At 42.0% G+C, this 16462-nt stretch overlaps 1 protein-coding gene across 9 annotated transcripts in view; it reads left to right on the top strand.

Moving 5' to 3' along the window:
- LOC106584331 (ELAV-like protein 4) overlaps positions 1 to 16462 on the top strand; it is an 80926-nt gene that overhangs the window by 13149 nt on the left and 51315 nt on the right. Inside the window, exon 1 of one of the 9 annotated variants that reach the window (XM_014169505.2) lies at positions 541 to 932. The exons of 6 other annotated variants lie outside the window; for them this stretch is intronic. In XM_014169505.2, the coding sequence (XP_014024980.1) occupies positions 924 to 932 (9 nt within the window). In that variant the 5' untranslated portion in view covers positions 541 to 923. Of the gene's footprint in view, positions 1 to 540; positions 933 to 6288; positions 6471 to 16462 lie in introns of those variants that run through there. 2 more of the 9 variants (XM_014169504.2, XM_014169503.2) reach the window with 2 other exon arrangements.

Raw genomic sequence — 16462 nt, 5'->3', positions numbered from 1 at the left:
CCCCCCACCAGAGCACTACAACCACAGCGCTGAAATGGGTTTTGTCAGAGGATGGAGCTGAGGGGCCTCATGTTAATTATTTATGATGCTTGCGTGCAGCTGTGAAGGGGAGCACAGGTGATTGAAGCTCACAGAAAAGACAGGAGGGTGCGAGATAGAGTGGAGAGGTGGGTGATGAACAACATCATCACCAACATCAAAAGGCCAGATAGACGACTGTGCAATGTCACGAAGAGGAACAATTAAGCTACTTCTCTATACAATGATGATGGTGGTATGTCTCCATCCATGTAGGCAACAATACCTCGTCACACCTTATGTGGTAGTGCGAGCTGGTTATTGGTTATCTTGCTCTATGTTACAGTTGTCAATTATATTGGTCTTCGCTTGGTGATTTGGAGGTCAAATCAACACTGTCGATGCTGTAGTGCATAATATCAATCGCACCTTACGTTGGTAGCATCGCCCCCAGCCGTTCCCCTTCTCGCTCTAGCCCTCCTCCAACACTCTCATCCACTAGCGCACCACCCCTTCCTTGCTCTATCGCAGCCAATGAGATTCTACACCCGACAGACTGAATAACCCATAAATCGGTTGTAGGAAAAATAGCTGCTTGCACTAGCTGTTTCGTTTCAGTGAAGACTTCTCCTTTTAGTTTTTTCGCTTTCTTTTTTTGGGACCGTTTATTTCCTCCGACGTTCCCGAAGAGAAACAACGAGATTTCCACCCACGGCTCTCAGCCTCCGACACGCGGCAAGCTCATTCATCCACTCACACGCGCCTTATCTATCCGATTGTCCTTGGGACCACGCGCTCCCCGGAACGAGGATCGACTCTCGATAGCAACCGATTTTATTTAACCACAGGAAGACTAAGCACTTGCATCTCCCCTTTCGCTTTATCCTGCTCAACCCTAAACAAGAATGGTCATGGTGAGTAGGGAACAATTTAGCCTATGCTAAGCGCATCTGTTTTATAGGCTCTGTCTAGCTTAGGTTATTATTTGTCTACATTTTATAAACTGCTTTGTGTCACCACCTACATTATTGCACCTCCGCAGCAGTAGCTTCTAGCCAGGTGATAAACTTCGGTTTGCGTTTTAATCCGAGCTATCCCATTTTTTGGCGCTTTGTTGTTCATAGTCGTGATGCTCCTGCAGGTGTGTGTCCGTGCGTCGGTACATCTGTGTGTGAAATGTACATTTTTGATGTGAGTATTTCATATCAGTAGCTTGTGTCTGATAAGCCAAGCCCAATCTATTATTTAGTAAACATGTGTTGGTGAATTTGTGATTATGTGGGTGAACTGCAAAATGAATTGTGTTTTGTAAATTATCTACATTTTAACTGGATTTTCCTTTGAATAAGCAAGATACATGCAACACATATGAGCATGTATCAATGTATATAACTAGTGTATATTTGCAGGTTTTAACATGCATGCAGTATAGCAAATTTATATACATAGTGTTGTTCAGGCATCCTGTAGTGCCTGAGGGTAGAATCCAGGGGCGTAGGCAGGGGTGGCCCTGGGTGGAGCGCAGGCCCACCCACTGGGGAGGCAGACCCACCCAATCAGATTGAGCCACAAAAAAAATCGATATATTTTTTGCTCTACTTGTCAGTGTTCCCAGCGGGACATCATTTGTATTTTTACCTAATCACAGTACTTGACTTGGGCAGGAGCTCACCGGAACTGAGTACCGGCACCTCAAATGTTCTTCTGCTTGAGTTCCTGCACCTCCTATAGAATATTAGCTCAAAAGAATTGAGGAGCTCCTGCACCTAAATATAAACGGTACCTTCACCTAAAATGAGTAACGGCATCTATATTGAACACAAATATAAACGCAACATGTAAAGTGTTGGTCCCATGTTTCATGAGCTGAAATAAAAGATCCCAGAAATGTTCCATATGCACAAAAGTGTATTTCTCTCAAATTTTGTGCACAAATTTGTTTACATCCCTGTTAGTGAGCATTTCTCCTTTGCCAAGATAATCCATCTACCTGACAGGTGTGGCATATCAAGAAGCTGATTCAACAGCATGATCATTACACAGGTGCACCTTGTGCTGGGGACAATAAAAGGCCCCTCTAAATTGTGCAGTTTTGTCACACAACACAATGCCACAGATGTCAAGTTTTTAGGGATTGTGCAATTGGCATGCTGACTGCAGGATTGTCCACCAGAGCTGTTGCCAGAAAATTGAATGTTCATTTCTCTACCATAAGATGCCTCCAACGTTGTTTTGAGAGAATTTGGCCTTACGTCCAACCGGACTCACAATCTCAGATCACTTGTAACCACGCCAGCCTATGTCCTCCACATCTGACTTCTTCACCTGCAGGATCGTCTGAGACCAGCCACCCAGACAGCTAATGAAACTGAGGAGTATTTCTGTCTGTAATAAAGCCCTTTTGTGGGGAAAAACTCATTCTGATTGGCAGGTCCTGGCTCCCAAGTGGGTGAGTCTATGCCCTCCCAGACCCTCCCATGGCTGCACCCCTGCTCAGTCATGTGAAACCCATAGATTTAATTAATTTATTTCAATTGACTGATTTCCTTATATGAACTGTAACTCAGTAAAATTGTTGAAATTGTTGCATGTTGTGTTTATATTTTTGTTCAGTATATTTCAGTCCAAGTCAAACACTGGCCTAAACATGCATACAACATCAGATAGAATTCATAGCAAGCAGTAGTTAGGAGGTGGGAAAAGCCAGCCGCACCAATGTGTTGGAGGAAACACCGTACACCCGGCGACCGTGTCAGCACGCATTGCACCCGGCCCGCCACAGGAGTCACTAGTGCATGATGGGACAAAAACATCCCTGCCGGCAAAACCCTTGCCTAACCCAGACGACGCTGGGCCAAATGTGTGCCGCCCCATGGGTCTCCCAGTCGCAGCTGGCTGCGACAGAACCTGGACTCGAACCAGGATCTCTAGTGACACAGCTAGCATTACTATGAAGTGCCTTAGACCACTGCGCCACTCGGGAGGCCCCTTGTTTTACCCATTATAACATTCAATTGAACAGTAACTGAATGCCTCGAATGCCTGTCTGCCTGCTTTATATAGCAAGCTGCGGTCTATAGGAGCAAACCATTTTTGTGAATGGAGTGGTGTACCTATTAAACTGTGTGTATATTGACAATAATAATAATAACACATTTTATTTGGCAATGCCTTTCAGGGGACATCTTACATACAATCTAGTGCTATATATAAAATCTATTTAATTTAGGCTTATGCAATGCATTTGAATTATGCTTGATTATATGCTGGGGGAAAAAACATCAAAAATATAAAAAATCCTTATCAATTTCAAAATAATGAGCAGGTTCTGGCTCGTGTCAGTTTGCACTGATACCATGTGCAGTAAACTGTAGCTATCGCTGTGTAGGCTAGGCTACAGTGTGTAGGCTACTCACCGTTAGCTAGCTAGCTAAGACAGACTAGCCAGCTTGGCTAGCAAAAACTTAATGGCCAAACAAAGCTCTGTAAAAAAATGTCAAGAGACCGTGTATAGAAGAGGATGTTGGAGCATTTGCCAAGTTTTCACCATAAAGGGCCTCCAGTCCCCCTCTATATCAGTCATTCTATATCAGTCATTGCTGGTTGCTACTGGAGATTCTCTGATCCACCTCAACACAGACGACACCATTCTGTATACTTCTGTCCCTGCTTTGGACACTGTGTTAACTAACCTCCAGACGAGCTTCAATGCCATACAACTCTCCTTCCGTGGCCTCCAACTGCTCTTAAATGCTAGTAAAACTAAATGCATGCTCTTCAACTGATCTCTGCCCGCACCTACCCACCCGTCCAGCATCACTACTCTGGACGGTTCTGACTTAGAATATGTGGACAGCTACAAATACCTAGGTGTCTGGTTAGACTGGAAACTCTCCTTCCAGACCCACATTAAGCATTTCCAATCCAAAATTAAATCTAGAATCGCCTTCCTATTTTGCAACAAAGCATCCTTCACTCATGCTGCCAAACATACCCTAGTAAAACTGAATATCCTACCGATCCTTGACTTTGGGCGATGTCATTTACAAAATAGCCTCCAACACTCTACTCAGCAAATTGGATGCAGTCTATCACAGTGCCATCTGTTTTGTCACCAAAGCCCCATATACTACCCACCACTCCGACCTGTATGCTCTCGTTGGCTGGCCCTCGCTTCATATCCGCCGCCAAACCCATTGGCTCCAGGTCATCTATAAGTCGTTGCTAGGTAAAGCCCCGCCTTATCTCAGCTCACTGGTCACCATAGCAGCACCCACCCGTAGCACGCGCTCCAGCAGGTATATTTCACTGGTCACCCCCAAAGCCAATTCCTCCTTCAGCCGCCTTTCCTTCCAGTTCTCTGCTGCCAATGACTGGAACGAACAGCAAAACTTACTGAAGCTGGATACTTCACTCTAGCTTTAAGCACCAGCTGTCAGAGCAGCTCACAGATCACTGCAACCGGAAAATAGCCCATCTGTAAATAACCCATCCAACTACCTCATCACCATATTGTTATTTATGTTATTTATTTTGCTCCTTTGCACCCCAGTACCGCTACTTGCACACTCATCTTCTGCACATCTATCACCCCAGTGTTTAATTGCTAAATTGTAATAATTTTGCCACTATGGCCTATTTATTGCCTTACCCCCCTTATCCTACTGCATTTGCACACACTGTATATAGACTTTCTCTATTGTGTTATTGACTGTATGTATGTTTATTCCATGTGTAACTCTGTGTTGTTGTTTGTGTCGCACTGCTTTGCTTTATCTTGGCCAGGTCGCAGTTGTAAATGAGAACTTGTTCTCAACTAGCTTACCTGGTTAAATAAAGGTGAAATAAAAAATAAAAGAAATAATTCAAATCAAATGTATTGCATTGATCTAAGCGAGGGTCTTAAAGACAGTTCCAGTACATTCAGAGACAATGATCAACACTACAACGCTGTTTTTATTCAACACTTTTAGAAATCACGAAAAACGCTTCACCACTTCGACTCGCACTCTCTCCCACCCTCCGATGAGACGTCACCATCAGTCCAGTGAAATAAAAAAAACAAGTTATTTCAATTTATGCTCCGATGTACCTCGCAAGTAATTGGCTACAGCAACTGACCCATTACCAGTGTTATCATGTAGCCTAGCTTGAGACTCGAGTTTTGAAATATAAGGGACACTACGTTATTTATAATAAGGGGAAGGCCTACATGGAGAAAATCAGACCTCTCTTATTATATATGAAAATAGGAAAATGCATGAAACAAAACTTATTTCCAGTAATTTTTTGGATTAATTGGAAATATAACTTTACCCTGTGTTCCCCGCCCATGCACTATAGTTAGGCCCTATATGCTATTGATAATGTAGTTGATATCACACAATATATTGTAGGAGCACTTGATCTCTCGTTCCGAGCAGAGAATTGCATTCGGCTTGCATTGTTAATCATAAAGTGATCTCGACTAAGAAAGGTTGGTGACCGCTGTTCTTGTCTATAAAGGCTATGGATGCCTATTGTGATCGTTACTGTTATATTAGGGCATTATGTTCTAGTCTTATAGTCTATTAATAAAATAAAGGGTTGTGGGTTCGATTCCCACGGGGGACCAGAACGGGAAGAAAAAAAACATGTATGAAATGTATGCATTCACTACTGTAAGTCGCTCTGGATAAGAGCGTCTGCTAAATGACTAAAATGTAAATGTAAAATACTAAAATGGTTTATTATGTGTAGGTCTATGTGAGTCGCATGTTAAATACAAGAGTTGTGGATTTACGTAGGCATACAAGACTATTTGATCTGTAATGCAAAATCACGTTAGATGGTTTGTTGTGTGCAATCAATTACAGTAGGGTATAGGGTAGGCTATGCTTTTTTGATAATTTAATGATGATTTGAGTGCCCACATTTTGGCCCGCCTACATTTTTTCTGGCCCTGCCATCAACGGATTTCTGCCTGCGCCACTGGCACAATCACTCTTTGCACTCAATCAAGCAAAGATCTTAGCAGTGATTGATTGCTTTGCTGGTACCGAAAAGCTTTTCTTGGTACCAAAAAGCTTTTCATTGACAAACGCTCCTTAAATCGGCGAGGTTGCCAGAGTGAAGATGTTAACTTTGTGGAGGAGAGTGCTGGACAGACAGGCGCAGGAGCCAGTGAGAAAGCTGCGGCACACCCTTCCAGAGAGAGGGGAGCTCTGACCTCACAGATGAGGAGGAGACAGGGGAGGGGACTGCAGCCCACAGCTCACGCTGAAGCCTTTTGCATTCTCACCCAGCGTCTCTGGAAGAAGGGGATGCCTGCTTTCACAAGCCGCCTACTGTCTGACCACCACTAAGAGAGAAAGAAAGAAAAAGAGAGCTCCAAGTCAGGGGGAAATTTGCTCAGGCGCTGGGGAGAGAAAACGTCTGCCGGCTCACAAATGGAGTGGAATGGGTTTAAAATGGTAAGGAGGCTGCAGCCTGCCAGCCGCTCATTGTGCCCTTGCATCCATCCGACAGCCTGCAGCAGTAGCAGTAGCACCATGCCTCACTCAGTGTGCCTTCCTTCCCTAACAGTTAATGGGGTGTTGTTCATCCAGTTTTGGGAGAAGGCGATGGGTATCGCTTTGCACAAGTCTTAGATAACTGTTCATGTTAGCTGCACACAGCAAATGTACAGTACATTGTGTGGTTTTAAGTCTGATATTTTTCTTGCATTAAATCTCTTTATCATGTCGTGCATTGTAAATAGTAGATAATACTTGGTATATTTATGTATCTATACAAAGCATTATAGTGCACATTTTGGTGGGTTTTATTTTTGTAATGTTTGACAGTGTATGTAATGTAGGACTACAGTCGTGAGCTTGCATTTGTAAATGTGTAGTGTATCAGAGAGAAATAGAGTGTGTGTGTGAGTGGCTCTGTAATGCGCATGCCTGCACTGGTGTACATTTCCCTTCACTTAGACAGGGTTTTCGCCTGTGTCTCCTCTGCTTCTGCCTCTGATGCTGCTGGTAGCGCTTGTCTGTGCTGCATGGTGGATGTGTTTGTTTGTGTGTCCATTGTTGACTAAAGGCTCAGAGTGACTGCTTCCCCAGGCTGTTCCTCAACTGGTTGGAGGCAGTGCCTGCCAGGGACTCACTTTAATTCTCATCCATCAAAAACAACATGGCAGGGCTGACTAACTTTTTTTAAACCTATCTTTCTGCGTACACAAAGAGGCTATCTTCCCTGATCTCTAAATTCCCGTATCCATATCAAACGTTCTCTTATTGTATGCTGTTAATAATACGTTTCATAAAATGTTAATATGGCTTTATACTGATTTTAAAATGTTGTCCCTGTTATAAAGGGAATTTGCCAGCTTCTGTATTAGCATCTTGAATGTGGGAAGCATTATTCATTTTTGGAAGTGAATATATGATTGTTTGTGTGTGGGCTATTCCCGTGCAATCAAAATGCTAATTGAAAAGAACGCAATTCCCAACCATGGTGACAGTGATAGTATCCTGTCTCCCTAACTGCTCGCTGTAGCGTATTGATGGAGGGACATGCCAGTAACTCAGTGCTAAAGGAGGAGGAGGAAGGATAGAGAGAGAGAGAGAGAGAGAGATAGGGGGAGATATCCCGTATTTATGGTGTGGAACTGAGCATGCTCCTCGTTGAGCAGCACCCTGCTGTCTGTCAGTGGGGCTCAAGCACTGGGCAGTGTCACCACAGTCAGAGCTAGACTACTACTGTCTTCCAGCAGAGCTACAACACCCACGGTGCAGTCTACTGTTCAGTATCAAGCTTATATATCAATGCTAATAAGTCGAGTTGATCAGATGAATATGAAGTAGGGTTTTGTGAGCAGGTGAGCATGGCACAGAGGGGTGTAGGCAGTGCTGAAATCGAGGGGGTATGCCTTGTTAGGGGGGAAAAAGGTAAAAAAGCGATATATAACGGCGCTTTAGGATAGAAACAAGCTCTACGTTCCACAAGAAAGACGCGACTCCGATGCACATTTTTGATTCGTCTCTATGGCATTATGAGGCTGAGTTACGACCTTCTAAAGAAAAGAAAAAAGAAAAATAATACTTTGGAAGTGGTACGCGCCATGGGAGTGGAACATCAGCTATATGAAAGATAAGACCTGGAAATGAGACAGCATACGAAGCTCAACAGGACTTTATTCTGAGTTAGGCAACCACCATCTCAATTAGTTCACGTGACAAACAGGAATTTATAGACACATTCATGAACATCCAATTCTCATCCTTATAGAAGTATCTAATGTGTGACTGACTCTGTTGCTATCAATTGAAAATATTTGTAACTAACATGATTAAATTACATATTTGACATATTTGTTAGTGAAATAACATTTGTGAAAATAGTCTAGGCTTTATTTTCCCTATACATATTATATTAAATATGATATGTAATTATAATTAAATAGCCTACGCAAAAGATGTCATGAGTCATGTTACACTATGTAGAATGTTACACTATGTAGAATTGCAGGAAATTAGCTTCAAAACAACAAACAATCTCTAGGGCCCTGAATTAAACAAAACCCACTTTTGGTAGTATATTTAACGTATCTCAATGAACAATAATAAAAACAAATAGGCCCAAATACACAATCCGTTCAGTATTTTTGCCTCGAAGGAATGACCACCTCACATTTTTCACATATCTGTTGAACATATTTAATCTTTCACAATAGCTAATATAAGTCAGTAGAACAATTCTCATTCCTTACAATTGGCAAAAATACAGGGTAATAATTAGTGTGCTTTTGTCAGCAAGAACACTAATGTTAATCTGCGTATGTCTTCTATTATTCAATTTCTTCCGTTTTGCCGGTGCAACTGCTTGTTTTATGTCTTGAACAGTGTTTTAAGTCATAAAAATGAGAAAATACTGTTGAAATACATTAAGTATTTGGTTTTGTACTTTTAGTGCTTCAAACCAAGTCGTCAAGTTTTTAATTTTGTGATCTGTGATTTAATTTCATCTTAATTCCACCCTGCTCTTAGGCTTGCTTAGGCCCGAAGCTCCCCCCCCCCTACATAGCATACCCCTTGTTAACTTTGCTGACCTCCGATTGGGAGAACTGGGGTAGAGAGGTGAGAAAAGAGCTGTGGGGAGTGTGACCCTGAAGGTAGGAGAGTTTGCGCTTGACTGTACGGTGCTAACACACACAGTGGCGTGTCAACAGGGCTCTCAGATTCTGAGTGGGAGAGAGGGTAAAGAATATTTTATAAAACCAGGTTGTGTTCTCTTTGGTTAGGTGTCCATTGTTGTGAAGAGAAGTCATTATAAAACTGACCTGTATTGCCTCGAGTTCAGTCAAAGATAGGATCTAGGCGAGGCAAGGTCCACCTGGAAGAAATAATGATTTATACCTGAATCAAGTCATGGTTGAAGGAGATATACGTGTGGGTGTTAGAAGAGTATTAAAGCTTGTAGAGGGTCAGCCGAACAACAGTGGAGATGATTTGTGGTGATTAAATTAGCTTCTCTTGCTCCGCCTTAGAATCTGTGCTCTTGAGAATACTGTACTACAATTAAACATGAACAGGCAAAGTTCAACTCGCTGAGTGCTGTTTCCATCTATCCAATCAGGTATTAAATATCATGGTTACCGTTGTTACATGTGTAAAACAAGTATTTGAAAGGATTACATGATAGTTACAAATAACAAACTGCTAAACCATTTCAAATATCTGTTTTGTCATGGCTGTCTGTTAGTTCATGTATTTCTTTTCTCCTATGCTTTGCTGATGCAGTTGTTCTTTAGAGCTAAGATCAAGTAAAACTGACAAGTGTACAGATGTAGATGGACATTGCAAATTAGAGCCAGACCCCTTTCCTGCAGTCAAACGACCAAATCGCCCTCTAGTGGCCTCATGGATGGAATGCTATACATTTTTTTCATAATATCATCGTTAATCAACATTATTTTAAAACAACAGCCAAATTGCCGGTGTTTCTATGTCAAAGGGTTTTGTTATGTTTCAGTCTTCTGTGATGTATATTAAGTGTAATATTTGGATGCAAACTCAAAATGGAATACATTTCAACTCTATATCTGACATGGTACTGGAGTCTTCTTTTTTTAAGCCCATAATCATGTGTGTGAGGTGCATACTTTTGTTTCAAAGTGGGTTGTTTAAGACTACCAATAAACACTCTGTGTGACCCTGATTTAGCCCACTGCAGTAAAAGGTTACTATTAGTCAAATTAAGAGAGGAGTAAGGCTGACTGAAACGGACAGTGGAATACTTCTCCGTTACTCCACAGGGCAGTTTCTACCCATCTGTAGTCAATACATGATATCAATGTTCAGTACCATGCCTATCATAGAGGCATCTAACCATTAATTACAGTAATATAACTGACCCCAAGCCTCACCCTTACATAGCAACTAAATCGTACCGTAGAAACCGTTGAATAGCCAGATGTGGACAAATCACCCATAAACGCCCTGCAGCTCTCCAATGTTTTGTGTGAGATGGTATGGTGTTGTTGCTGTTGACATGCTGAGGTGCCTCTGGGAGAGGACTTGGACTGAGTCTCCAGTCCCTGAGCAGCGTGGGTAATTAGTCACAGCTGTGGATGGACATTCACATGCAACTCCCAGCAGAAATGACACGCTCATGTTTGTGTCCACTCAATCGTCTCATGCTATCTATCTGCTGCCTGCCTGCTTGTGGTCAGGCGTAGTCACTAACATGGGAGTATCTGAATCAAAGTGACGGTTGTTAGATAATTGCATGTTTAGATTATTTATGCCCTGAAGGGGATCTATAGTAAGTCAGTTGGAGTGAGATTTAAAGCAGGATGATAAGTCGCATATATATGGATGCAAGTAGAAAATTAGCTTTGTAGATTTGCATTTCAACTTCCAACTTATGCCATAAATGTCGCTTGTGTATAATTTATTTTAAAAAGCAGTTTGTTTTATTGATAATACTATGAATTTGAAAGCAGTGAATTAAGTGTGTCCCTATAAATGTTTTGGCGGTATTAATAATACTAATGCAATAGCAAAAAACACACAAACATTTTCTAGTGAATGTATTTACTCCTTTTCAACATACCTTAGCCTATACCCAAAACAGCAAGAAGTAATGAGCTAATGCCTATTTGAATAAGCCGCTCTGAACCATTGTCTCAATTATATGGCTTCGTTCTTAAAAATGCCTTTTGTTCGAAGACTAAACATACATGAATATCAAGAAAATGGTTTATTAAAAAATGTAATAGGCTTCTACAGAGGCGAAGGAATTCAGCTGTGAGGGGAAAATGCTTTAATAATACAAGACTAATTCCTTTGGCGGAAATTCAAATTGCCACAGACAGACAATAATCAGCTGCAAATTCTTAGCGCACACAACCCGGTAGCAAACACAGGGTCATGTTCTTGTTGTTTTTTTGCTCCTGCTTTTCTGAGTAAATATTCTAAAGGAAAATCAGGGAATATATATTCATATATCCTATCTACATCTCTGTTCATTCATAGATGGAAGTAGAACCCTGATTTCCTTATTTCTACGGTTCTCTTTCTTCATCCTCTGTATTCCATGTGTTTTGGTATTCATACAGACGTTTGCGTTTGAGTGGCAGTTTCTCCTGAGACTGTGCACAAACTGCACACTCCTCTGATCTCCATTTTGCATCCCAGGAAAAGGAGAAAAGATAGCAGCAGCAGCTGAGGCAGCAGCAGGCCTGGTGACGCTAGCAGTTGCTCTGTCTCATTGTTCAACGTTGCCAAGTAAAGTGGCCTCGTACTGTGACGTTAAAGGATGTTTCAAGGTCATCCTTCCAACAGACCAGTAGAGGACAGAGCACCCACTGACAAGGGGTCATGACTGTAGAACTGACAGTAGCTTCCTTAACTCCCTACTAAGAACATGTGGAAAGCTTTACTACCTAAAGGTATTCAAGAATGAATAGGAATATGGCTCATACCTTTATGTTACTATCTCCATCAACAGCTGAGGCAAGCATGAGGGCCGTGAGATTTGATCACTGCCAGTAGAGTAGATATTTAGGAAAGGGATTCATCCTGTATATGCCTATTCCCTTCATATCAACTGTAACATGTTCTCCTCAAACTAGATGGAAATAGGAATTGTACTGCAGATATCTATAAAGACAGATAAACATAGGAAGCAATAAATAGAACCGGCAAGTTGGGATCCGGAGAGATAGATGTGATCTACTATCTTCCAAATACATGTCTCCCCGGCATGCTATTGAAATAAAACTCTGTTTCAGAATTTTCCATGGCACATACTATATTAACATAGATAGTCTCCTGTGGGCATTTTCAATTACACTGTACCACGGCAGAAGGAGATTAATCTTCTATTTTGAATGCATGCCACATTTTATGGTTTAGTTGATATGCAGGAGGGGTAATCTTTTAGCTGTGAGTATACATTTAGGCTTTTTGTCTTCTTGCTGCAGCAGAAGCTATGATGGAACCCTTTTCGAATCTACACGGAGTCGATTTTTATTGGACCTAAAATATTTCAATCTGTTTCCAATTTTCTAATGACCTAATATGCTCCAAGTTAGTATATAATATTACTAATAATTAGAGGGTTAGTTTCACAGATATACCTGTTTTAGTGGAATACTACTGTTTAGATGCGTAATAGAGTTTGCACTACTTGTATGATAGGTACCAGTATGATGAAATGTATTGCACATAGATAGATCCATAAAATAATGGATACTAATACAGAAATGTACATTAAACTGTCATACAAGGGTATTCTAATGAATCCGATGTCTCTCCTGCTCTATGTATTAACTAACTGTCTCAACGGTCTCTAACTGTCTCACATTCTGGTCGTTGGAGACACACACACACAGGCAGCCTGAGAAGCAGCGGAGGGGGAAGCAGAATGGTGCAGCGGTCTAAGGCACTGAATCTCAGTGCTAGAGATGTCACTACAGACCCTGGTTTGATCCTGGGCTGTATTACAACTGACCGTGGTTCGGAGTTCCACAGGGTGGCACACAATAGGCCCAGTGTCGTCTGCGTTAGGGGAAGGTTTGGCTGGGGTAGGCCGTCATTGTAAATAAGAATTTGTTCTAAACTGACTTGCCTAGTTAAATAAAGGTTAATTTTTTTTTTAAAGAGATCAGAGGCAGTGATTAGATTAGATTAGATTAGGAGGAGTCTTGCTCCTAATGTGTGTGTGTGTGTGTGTGTGTGTGTGTGTGTGTGTGTGTGTGTGTGTGTGTGTGTGTGTGTGTGTGTGTGCGTGCGTGCGTGCGTGCCTGAGACTCTTCCTCTCCCTCTTTGTCTTACAGGCAGGTAGACAAGGCTTTGCCCTGCTGCATCTTCTTTTCTGGTCTTTTACCTACAGGCTATTTGTACATCTTTAAATACCTGTTTTATCTGAGCAAATATGACTCATCCTAGCTTCAAATCGGCATTAATTAAAAGTACAATCAGGGGAAGGTCTTTAGGCATGCTCAAAGGTTTGATGAACTAGAGTCCCAAGTACATTAGTTTGTTCTAATTTGAACTAAAACATTTAAATATTTCATTACGACTAGGCTGAGGTTTTTACATATTATTTCTATTTTAGACCTTACTTAGTTAGCAAGGAGATGAGAGGATGCTTGATCAGGAACATGGCTGCCTGCCAGCTACCTGTAGAGACGTCCTCACGACACCTGGTGCTGATGCAGTGGAACCGTGCATGGCTTCTACACTGGCTAAAAACAACCTCGAGAATAAAATGAGGTTTCGCTTGAAATGCAAACTAATACAAACCAAGGTTGCATTGTACTGTAGTCAAAGGTAGCTTTCCTTGTCCTCCAAAGGCAATGTCACCTTAATTCAGAAGTATCCCACTCGTGTAGATGAGGGTCCAATCACGGATGTAGTAGCGATAGAGTGCCGTGCGTGTGTGCTGTGAGGGGTGACAGTGTATTGGCCCTGTCGTTGGGAATCAGCCTTAGGACTGGGGTAAGATGACATCGGGTGATACAGACTGACAGAATTTCTCATTTTCTCTCTCTCTCTAGAATATGTGTTCTGAGTTACTATCTGCTTTAGTTAAACTATTTGAAATGACATCACATAATCTGTCGTGAAGACTTAATAACCTATTAAGGGATCATTCATATGAGCAGTATGATTAGTCCGCTGCATGTAGTATTGATGATTTAGTCAGTGATGAGGCTGTGAGGCCCTCTGAGTGGACCACTGTGTTCAGAGTTCAGTTCCAGCAGGCCTTTGGCAGCCTGCAGAGATCACATCGTCTGTCCCCATGCTGGCTCATGGACAAGACCTCCAAAGTCCCCTGGGCCCAGGGCTGGGGCCAAACATGCAGGGTTCTAGGTACAGGGTATGGCCAAGCTGCCAGGCAGGTGGCCAGGAATTCTCACACTACTGCAGGGGAGGGGAAGGATAACACAGGTCAGTGAAGCCACATAAATTGAAGTGTCATCTCAGAATCAAGATGCTCACCAATTTTCTGCTTCCATGCATTGGTGCAGAGTTGGGATTTAGCCGATGTACAAATGGCTTTAGTCCACCTTGGGTTTGGCTGTGGCAGGGGACTGCAGCCTGTGTAGGTACCGACGGTCTCTATTCATGGGCTGCTCATTTTCTTGACTAAGACCGTTTACTACTCCAATACCATGAAAACAATAAAGAAGAAAGTGCACTACAGAGAAACTAGATTACATTTTGATTGAATTCAGGCCTAATTACAATTCAGTTGCGTAAGAAAAACTTTCAGGCTCTCCCAACCTTTCCCTTCTAGTGGTTATTAAGTGGTATTTTGTTTAAAATGGTACGTTTCCTGAACATAGTCTGGCTGACATTTACTTCTGCTTTAGCATTGGCTTAAAAAAAAAAAAAAGATAAATTGTATTTTCCATTATGATCAGAGTTGGGAGAAGGAGAGGGTGATTTCAGGTGCTAGCAGAAAGCTTTAACAGCCAGTGAGTTAGCGTGAGAAGTCCGTTTGGTGCACATGGTGCTTCCAGAAGAAGTGGAGTTACGCAGACAGACGAAGATAGCTGTCTATCTGAGATTTAGCCCATGGTCAAAGAATGTCAGGCATGACCTTCAAGAAAGCAGACCTTGGATACACTCACATCATATTTATTGTATAACCAGTGAATAGTTTACGTTTGTTTTGAGGATATATTCTGGGATTTATATAAGAATCTACAGTTGGACAATAAAATAGGGAATTCATCAAAATGTAGGACTGACGTCTCCAAAGTAGTCTGAGATTAGAGTAGATATTTAAAGAGCTGGATTTTGATGCTCACCTCCGCATCTGCAATTAAAAGTGACGGGCTGCCTTATCATCTCCTGACCTTTGACCCTAGGAAGTGTGGAGTGCACTGTGAGGGGGTTGAGGCATGCTGGGGGTTCTGGGAAGGTTCCATCGATTCAATGAAACAGTGGACGTCATAAGGGAAAAAAGTGAAGCAAAGTTAAATGAAGAATTCCGTGCAGTTGTAAATGAGAACTTGTTCTCAACTTGCCTACCTGGTTAAATAAAGGTGAAATAAAAAAAATATAAACATGTATTATTCTGAGTCACACAGAGAAGAGGAGAAAAAAATCTATTTGGCAAAGTAGATGCGAATCGATGTTGGTGGAGGCAGGCGGGCGAGGTGTCCCAGATTACTTTCCTGATTGATCCAGCCTAGCTTCCGTCTGACCTGCAGGATGTGGTGAAGTCAAGATGTGTCTGATGGAGGTGGAGAGGCAACCAGAAAAAGATGGAAAAATAACATACCGATAGCATGGAGGGAACATCACTGACCAGGAGTTAATATACAACAATCGTATAAATCCATTTGTCTGAATGGGTTTGATAACTCAAGTATCCTCTTACTCTGAAGCACTTTGAGGGAGTTGGGGCATGCTGTGGTTTAAAGGGTTGGGTTTGTGACCTACCCTCTCCTTGGAGCCATGGAATTACCATTTTAATGGATGGAGGACACTCTGTATCTAGAATGTGCTTGTTAGAGGACAGGTTTACAGAATACTGTACGATGAACAACCCATTTATTTAAAACATTTAGCTGACAGATTGGATTTCATTCCATGTTACATGATTGAATATTACCCAGTAAACAGGAAATCTGAAAGGATCATTCTACTGGTAGTCTGAGGATTCAGGGTATAATATCCTGTTGGGGTCATCAGATCATCCTCTGTACCGGCACAGCGCAGAATGCTGGGATGTGGCGAGACATTGAAATCACAAACAACCATCCATCTGACCTCCATTTTGTGTCAGGCGCTATCAGTTAAATGATACTACTGCCGCATTGTGATAAACTGCAGTGTCTCGTCTCTGCATCCATCCCAGCAAAGCCACGGGAAATTGATTGTCTAAGCTCGTTTGGGCAGGGGAGTTCTGGCTGGCAGCAAAGCGGCAGTTTTTACGGTGTCACCGTGGCATAGGA

This window comes from Salmo salar, chromosome ssa23 (genome assembly GCF_905237065.1).
Source record: "Salmo salar chromosome ssa23, Ssal_v3.1, whole genome shotgun sequence".
Classification (NCBI taxonomy): domain Eukaryota; kingdom Metazoa; phylum Chordata; class Actinopteri; order Salmoniformes; family Salmonidae; genus Salmo; species Salmo salar.
The sequence above is the reverse complement of the archived record's forward strand: the minus strand, read 5'-3'. Positions and strand labels throughout refer to the sequence as shown.